Below are 8,916 nucleotides of genomic sequence, written 5' to 3'. Positions count from 1 at the left end.
ATTTGTACATTGTATTTTTCTTTCCTAAGTTCTAAAACATGATGTTCAACATTTTAGGCGATAATTTGGAATGGGAAAATCCACAGCATATTGTTTATTTTTTTATTTATTAGACCGCATTGTAAACGACTTTATATAAGAACATGAAAATGACAAACATACTTGTTTATATATATATAAATATAAAAGTTACGTCTAGACAGGCAATGGGATTATGTATTCCCACATGCGTTTTTTCAATTTTCAGCTAAATTTCTAAATATAATCGATAAAATCGCATACTACAGGTTACTACTCATATAAATCTACAAAAAGATCACTATTACTGCAGTATTTGTACGAGGCCTGGTAAAGGGTTAAAAGTTTTTTAAATGAATTTATTTAAAATTATATTTCCATGAATAGCTACTACCGCTTCGCTCCATTTCGACTTGACGTTGATTTCTGGGATATTCTGTCTAATAATTATGTCATCAATGAAATTCGTATTTTTTTTCGTTTCAAGGACCAAAAATCCAGAAGCGCCACGAAACTTAACCAAAGTTTTTAACCAAAATAATTGGCATATGTAAAATCATGTATAAATATTATAAATGTATGATAGTTGCTTTAATACTGGATTGTAATAGGACTAATAAAGTCTCCAGTACACAGCCTTACTCGTTGTAGAATTATTTAATTATATTATATTATAATTATGTTATAATAATATTATAAAAATATTTAAAGCTTTTAGGTCTATATCCAATCATTCTTTTTAGTCGTTTGAATTTTTGACAGCACACTTTTTGGATTAAAACTAATTAGACCATGAAAGTCGTGTAATTTATTTTGTGTTTTATGTAAAATGTAATAATGTAAAATTAAAATTAAAAAACTATTATTATAAATTTTCCTAAATATTAAGCAAGTCATGTTTATCGTATTTAGTTATGCAATCACATGTATATAAGTGTTGTGATGTGGAAAAACACGACTGGAATAATTAATAATATGTTATATTGTAACCGCTGAAAACCAAATAAAACAAAATCATTTCGTGACAATTGCGTCGAGCGGTTAGTTTCACGAGAGACATTTAAACCATACAGCAAAGTCGGTTATAGCCCCGCATAAATTACCGGCGCTGCATTTCAACCCATATTTCACGGGCACAGGATTACGTGAAATATCAACCAAAATAATATAAATATATATATCAAGCGGGGTTTAAGTGGTTTTTAGGATTTTCGCCGCAAACCGTCGGTCCTGTGACTACGGCGTTAATCCTTATTGAATACACAGATTGTTTCGTTCGCGCTGCGGTTTACGTTGAATAGTTTATAGGCAATAAAGATAAAATATGGATTATCCAGAACTTAATTGAATAGTCGAACGTAATGCGCGACCCGTATAATGCAATATTTATATCAGCGCCATCTAGTTGTTGTTTATGGAACTCTTTCGAAAAATATTAAACAAAACTTGATTAATTTTTATTAGCAATTTATGCAAGGAATACGTATTAATCGATGACTCGATTGTTTCTATTTTGAAGTTTGAATTTTAATTTTGTATAATTTCAAATTAATACTCAACTCTTGAGAATTAAATTTACGAATATAAATTAAAATTAGTCGAGTCGAGAATCAAGGTTAGGTTGGCCTGATTTTCAAACACATTTTTACTATCCGAAACAGATTGTTGGTTGTAAATACTTATGCAGGTACTGTCGGTAATGAAAGCAAAAAAAGCAGCGGGATCACAGATCAAAACCATTACGACAGATCATGACACAAAACATGTTACAACTGTCAGTGTTCTTCTTCTAATATATATGAATACACACATTTGTATACATATATATATATACCTGTATTTCTATATTTAAATGTATCATTAATTATGTCAGGTATCAGGTTATGAATTTGGGTCCATTGACCCGTGCCCCATACATAATTAATGATACATTTAAATATAGAAATACAAGTAGCTTGACAATATATATATTATATATTCAAGGAATTTAAATTTGAGGTTTAAAGTAATATTTATGTGACAACAATGAAACATATAAACACTTATTTATAGATCGTTGATACAGAATTTGCTTAGTGTTATCCTAATTTTCTATCAGTTATGGCCGGTTTTTTTACAATTCGGATTTGTAAATATAGGTTCATTTTTACGCAGATTGCGAAGCCCGGGATTACACGAGGTTGAAAAATACCCACAAAGACTAATACCACAAACATAAACTGTACCCAGAGAAAAATAAGAACCATTCACAGCGATTATTTTCGAAAGTCACGTGAATGCCAAAGAAACCAAATTTGATAGAAACTGTAATCATATTGAGCTCCCTGTTTGTTTCACGCGTTCATGCCTCTGTCTTTCAGGTAGCAGACATATTTATATTTAAGATAATATTTTTCATGTTGCTTTTTTACATTGACACTTATTCTATTTCTTATTTTTCTAAACTGACTGGCTCTTCAGCTCTACTTTATTATTTTACAATATATCTTCTCTTGGTTTAATTTTAATTCCTTATTAGTAAGTATTTATGTCAATCTATGTTCTAAATTATTTATCTTCTCAACTGTTTTCCACTATAGTATTTTATATCTACTTTATCTTATATATACTAATTAACACTAAATATACCAGAAGGGGTCAAATGACCCATTGATCAAAACTTCTTATTTTTTGCGTTTGTAAATGAAATGGTCAATATATTATTTGGTTTAATTATAATAAATTTAATTTTCATTTCTTATTTAATAACCATACTTTATACATTCAAGCGGTAAACATAAAGTCGGGTCATTTGACACGCTATGGTAGAAATAGGTACCTAGTAATTGTAGGTATGATTAGTGTTAAATGGTACGAGAATTCCAAAGGCGATTTGAGAAAGACCGCAACAAACTCAGACTGGATTTTAATTTTAACGATTCTCAAGCTTCGTTATCACTGTTAGAAGATTCTTTTACAAGTTATTATTTGATAAACTTTTTACACCAATAACAATACAAATCACGCAAATGTAATAAAACGGTCGGCAAATACGCAGCGCCGCGAAACAATCAATATGTACCGACAGCTCGCTCCCGGCGGCGGGGGATCCCGGCTTAGCAGCCGTTCATTCATTGCATTCGTTCACCCGGTCCCGCTTCCATTCACCGGGGCTTAATAAGGAGCGGTCGGTAAGCGGCTTACTTTCGGCAAGTACTCGGAATTTGGTCGGCGGTTTTGAGACGGTATTGGCTTCCTTATAATACCTTTAATCCTGCGCCGAAATATCCCGGCGTCTCCGTCGCTCGCGTCCATCGATACGCCGCCAAATTCGCCCTTTTTACCCACACATTTACACATATATACTTCGCTTGGGCTGGTGCATTTAGCAGATATATTTATGAAAAATTGTTTGCATAGTAATAGTAGTAAATATAAGAATAATAGCGATGAACGAATGTTTAGCTGTATAAATATGGACAATATTTTCTCTCCGAGACTTCAATCTTCAAGATATGTTAAAGATACTTTACTATTTTTACTTTTTATTTATTTAAAAACTTTTTATACATTTTCATGTGACGGCGAACTTGATGCCGAAGGCATTCTCCGCCAGATAGTCGTTTTGGCGGTGCAAAGATAAATTGATAAAGGCGGTGAAAAGGTGAGACAAGATAATATCATAAAATACTAGAAATAGAATAAATAAAAAGAAAGTAGAATCATTGAGATGGAAGAGAATATATTATGCTAATGAATACGCATAATATAATTATATATAAATATACGTGTGTGTGGGCTTGTGAAAATAATGGTATATATATAAATATATATTCTACTCTATCGTCCAGGGGAGACAGTTATGTGGGATTCCTACTAAAATTATTAAAAGCTAACATTCGCAGAGCTGGTGAAAGAAGTCCAGAAACTTTTAAAAATGCTGCGCGGTGCGTTCGGAGTGTTCGTTTTAATTAATATACATATACCTTTCTCTGTCGCACACATCTTACGTCGCTTTCACACAAAAGTCACATTTGATTGGTTGTAAATAGGGATTGTGTTTGAATGTATAAATATTGTAAGCTCTTAGATTCGTTTACGTAGTTTTATGGTATATATATATAGGGTTTCAGCAAATAAAAGTCCAGTCTGTTCTCTGCACTCGAGTTTTACTTTTGACTCCACGAGACAATCTCCTAAAACGGAGTTATGTCATAGAAATCTCCCGTAGTAGAGCGTGAATTGTCCACGCTACATCCGGTATGTTCATGGTGCTACCACAAAGGTTAAGTGAAAATCGCCGAAGGAAAGGTAACTAAACTTTTAACAATATAACCACAGATAAAATACCCTAATCACAGCCGTGTCCAAGCTCGTATAACATACACGGAATGGCCGAACACAAATGCTCTAACAATTACTGGCTCTAAACTCGGTTTATAGTTTTGAGAGAGTTTGGCTCAAGATCTTCTTCTGTATTTGCTGTAGACTGTTTGCCAGTACTTGAGGGAGTCGCTGTACCGCAGCTGCCCGTACTCGATTTTCTCTCCGATGACCAGCGCTTCAGGAGAGGTGCTGTTCGTTGGATACCACTTGAACGGCACCTGCGCGGTGACCACCGGCGTCGGATCACTGGAATTAGATTAACGATAGCACAACAGTGATGTTGCGACAGCTACGGAGACTTGTGGTGTAAGATCCTTAAAGCTTACAATGTTTCTTTAAAGTATAGAAACGTGGAAAGTAAAAAAAAGTAAACTAAAGTGCATTGAAGCCACAGAAATGAGGGGGCGAAGAATGTTGCATATGTCATGGAGTCAGTATCGCACTAATGTCGTCATTCCGGTCACTCAAGATCAAAAACCTACCATTGGGCAAAATATTTTGGTCACCTTATGTAAAATAAAGTCGACGCCAGGAAGAGATTTGTTGTCCAGGTTAAAGTGAATAGCTTAAATCTAGAAGTCACCCAGATATGCAACTATGGACTCTCACCGGATCGCCATTAAACATACTCGTGCGAAGTTCCTTGGAGAGGAAAGAAGGTGTAAAACTGAGAAAATTACTCGGCTTCTCGTATTATTATTAAGGAAAACAGCTAAAGTAAAAATGATAAGTTCTTACCCGAATTTTGCGAAATTAGTCCACAAAGTTGTCATCGTGTCAATCATTGTGTTCTCGAAGAGAGACGGCAAGAAGCTTTGGCTGAACAGGTAAAAGAGATCATCGGCGTGCGTGGCCCCGGGCGCGTAGCTGTACGGCGGCCCCGACGAGAACTTCGCCAAGTTCCTGTTGCCTCCGTACGCGAACAAATAGCTGTAAACGGACTGGTCGTTCGTCCTTATTGCCAATTCCGTCTCCTCCAAAACTGAGTGGCTGAAGAAAGCGTCGCCTTCATATCTCGCTATCTCAAATAAAGAGTCCTTTGAATACGATCCATCTATCAAATACAGCTTCTCCAACTCCGACACTACCTCTCTCTTTTCTTCCGCTGTTGGGAACGTCAAGTCCTTAGGCAAGGACGTCTCGATTTTAATCTTTGGTATGGTTGTGTAGTTTTCCATGCTCGCCATCAAATATCCCTCGGCGGAGCTAAGTCCTATCATCACAGGCACTTTATTATAATCACCCTTTCTGTAACTTTCATACGGGAGCTCCGAGAGGAATGGCTCTACACCTTCGATCTCTTCCTCAACGCATGGCACGTATAAGCACTCCGATACTATCACGTTGCCTTCTTTTCTCGGAACTCTTGTCACAATGAGCTCGGCGTCCGATTTCTCCTTCAATATGCTGTACAGTTCCATGGGGTCTTCGGTTCCGTATCCCATGACTCGAGTGAGCAGGCTGGCCATGTACACGGGCCGATACTGCATCGCCCACGGTGCGAGCGAGGTGCCGCTCTGCAAGATCGCCTTGTGGAATAGACCTCTAGACATTGGAGAAACTATGTGCAGGGAGACTGAAGCGGCACCGGCGCTCTCCCCAAATATCGTCACGTTGTCCATGTCCCCCCCAAACGCCTTTATGTTCCTCTGTACCCACTTCAGGGCTGCCACCTGATCCTTCATTCCGGCATTACCCGGGGCCTCCTTTATTCCCAAACAGGCAAAGCCCTGGATATTTAATCTGTAGTTGATAGTGACTAGAATAACTCCTTTGGAGACGATGTATTTCGGCCCATACAGATGTCTCGAGCCTGAACCCTCGTAGAACCCGCCGCCGTGTATGAACACCATCACTGGAAGTCGTGACGAAGGCGTCGCGTCCATGGGCGTGTAAACATTAAGGACGAGGCAATTCTCGTGTCCAAGGACGAAGCTCGTGCCGATCCGTTGCGGACATCGCACGTTCTCGTTTATGGCTTCAAAGAGCCCGTCCCACGCTGGCTCGGGGTCGGCTGCCTGAAACAGATCTACCGGTAAAAGATCTTCCTGACTCTGTTATATGGAGTACCTACACCTGCAGTTAACATTAAATAATATTTACCGCATCGAGAGCGCGGAAAACAATAAACTTGAAGAGTGATGGATGTAATACAGAGTACGCGGAAATGCTTTAATTATACTGTGTGCCGCTCTTTTCAAATGAAATTTAACAACGTTTGATAGGCTATAGTATCAACTTATGACGTATGTAAACATTAAAATGAGCAACACATACGCACAACTACTGATATTGTTATTAACTATTCTATATTGTTTTTTGTAGCATGTTTTATCAAATTTTGTCTTTAACCTTCGAAACATAAAATAAAAAATAAAAACTTTACCAATTTTTTCTAACTTATGTGCGATTTCAGAATTCCATTGTTGTACATCTTCACACGCTTAGTTAATTACATATCACGATTTATTATCAGAAGCACAAGAAGCACGAATTAATGATATAGAGTTAATATTTGTGAATGTTAAAAGATAATAAATTCACGATAATGCTAGATAATAAAACATTTGGGAAATTGTAATGGTAGGAAGCGATCTGCAAACGGTTGAAAACGTATGGTTTAAACGAAAAAGTTACTCACTTTGAAGCGATTGTGGGGCCGCACTGTAGCGTATGGGATGGCCAGATACTGCGCGTGCGAGCCGTCGGGCGACACGGCGCCCCGCAGTAGTCCTCCGCCCACGCGAACCTCAACAGTGGGCTGCCGCACCAGCCGCGCCGCCCACAGCGACCATAGCACCACCCAGTGCTGCCGCATCACACACTACCGCCCAAACCTATTCATATCACGACGTCTCATCGCACACTGAACACGAGGGCTATCGTTATCGCAATGACTTGCGATTTGAATTTAATGACAGCAACATCAATTATGCTATATTTCTATTAAATATATAGCGCTATAGCCATGCTAATTACAAGCTCCACGGATATTAGTTGACCGACGATTATAAACTACTTTGTATCACTGGATCACTTGTCACGTCAATAAAAATACCAGAAGAGCGCGATTTCATACAAACTTTTATTAAATTTAACTCTTCTGTAGGAAATTTCTCAATTTAAAATACACAAAATGAAGCTACGCAGAATTCCAAATGCTTAATAATCTAAAAAGAGCCCACAGAAAAATAAGTCAATGTTTTGTTATCACTTTCCTGAACGTTTTTAATATATTAGTTAAAGCGATTTAATTTTAAGAGGTATTATTATTAAATAAATCCTTCACTACATACATTACCTAAATATATACAGTAAATGAATGGACTTTATACTGCGGCTACTGGCCCTGAACTTGAAGTTGATGTGTGCACGCTCTGAGACTCTTCCGCGAAGTCCGCGCGGAACACATAGTAGTGTTTGTACAGAGCTATGTTTCATTAAAAAAACTAATGCATACGCTCAAACGTTTATTAAATAAATTAGGTTTAATCCCACGACAACATATAAAAGACACTCGTAATGTTAAGTATTTACGGGATGATTGATTATAAGTGTATAAAGATGAACGTATAGCTCATTGAACGAACAGCTTCAAAGAATTCACACTTTTTCCAATAACGAGTGTAATTACTCTGAAATGTGTTTATTTTTTCAATTGAAATGCGATAAGCCGAAAACTTCTGGAAGTGCAAAGTGTGCAAAGACAGATATCAAACAATTATTAATTTTAATATGTAGTCATCAATTTTTGGAAATTGTTTCTTATTATAATCCAACCAAACCATCGATTTTCGGAATGGACATACCATGTTTGACAGCAAAAGTGTTATACATTCACTCCTTTAAACTTTTTAAAACTAAAACTAATCAACTTGTATGAAACGACGTATCAGTAACATTAAGTTAAAATATTTTTGTATAACCCACAAATATGTTAAACAATTTTAACAAAAAAAAACAGGCTTGTAGCATTAAAATAAAAAAAAATCATATGAGACATATTTGAAAGTTATCTCTTTATTTATTGATTAAATTTGTTATAAACATTTTGTGATCGATAAATGTATATGTTGATATACATATATACCAACATATCTGTTAAATGACAATATAAATTCGCAACGCACGAAGTTCAAGACGAACTCCTAAACGCGCGAAGTTCAGAGCGAACTGTCAGTGGCGACGTACTATTTAATTTAAACAAGTAAATGTCCAATAAAGCAACAATATATATCTTATTGTGTCTAGCTAAAAATACGAAACGCATGCTATCGCACAAATCGTTACACACGCTGACATTGTAAATAATAAATTCGATAAAGATATCACGAATTTGTAAAAGATAACGTTATGCCGCTGAACACGCGTGCTAGTGTGGCCTTGTCCATGTGACTTGTGCCGAATCGGCGTATGCCGCCTCCAATTTGCTCACAGTAGACGATCTGTGGCTAAATAATGATCATGATAAATAAGGTATGTAACCGTACTGAAACTTCCTCTAAGGTCTTCAGTGATATAAAGAAGTTAAGA

General features: G+C 36.6%; 1 protein-coding gene across 1 annotated transcript; it reads right to left on the bottom strand.

The window, feature by feature from the left end:
• Positions 1 to 4,159: 4,159 nt before the first annotated feature.
• Positions 4,160 to 7,714, bottom strand: LOC137921766 (juvenile hormone esterase-like). Its single transcript, XM_068764587.1, has 4 exons — positions 7,685 to 7,714; positions 7,025 to 7,220; positions 5,122 to 6,401; positions 4,160 to 4,629 (listed from the first exon to the last, which is right to left on the bottom strand). Exons 2-4 carry the CDS (start codon positions 7,199 to 7,201, stop codon positions 4,458 to 4,460), a joined length of 1,629 nt encoding a protein of 542 aa, XP_068620688.1. The 5' UTR covers positions 7,202 to 7,220; positions 7,685 to 7,714; the 3' UTR covers positions 4,160 to 4,457.
• Between the last annotated feature and the right edge of the window lie 1,202 nt (positions 7,715 to 8,916).

Source organism: Battus philenor, unplaced genomic scaffold (genome assembly GCF_028537555.1).
Source record: "Battus philenor isolate CCGP_79_NKW_IND1 unplaced genomic scaffold, ilBatPhil1.0.hap1 SCAF_19, whole genome shotgun sequence".
NCBI classification, from domain to species: Eukaryota; Metazoa; Arthropoda; class Insecta; order Lepidoptera; family Papilionidae; genus Battus; species Battus philenor.
The sequence above is the reverse complement of the archived record's forward strand: the minus strand, read 5'-3'. Positions and strand labels throughout refer to the sequence as shown.

Excerpts from the sequence above, each read along its gene's own strand:
- LOC137921766 (XM_068764587.1), bottom strand. The coding sequence starts at position 7,201 with ATGCGGCAGCACTGGGTGGTGCTATGGTCGCTGTGGGCGGCGCGGCTG. Across the intron at positions 6,402-7,024 it reads GGCCCCACAATCGCTTCAAA|GCAGCCGACCCCGAGCCAGC; the intron begins GTGAGTAACTTT and ends GATCTGTTTCAG. Across the intron at positions 4,630-5,121 it reads ACTAATTTCGCAAAATTCGG|TGATCCGACGCCGGTGGTCA; the intron begins GTAAGAACTTAT and ends ATCTAATTCCAG.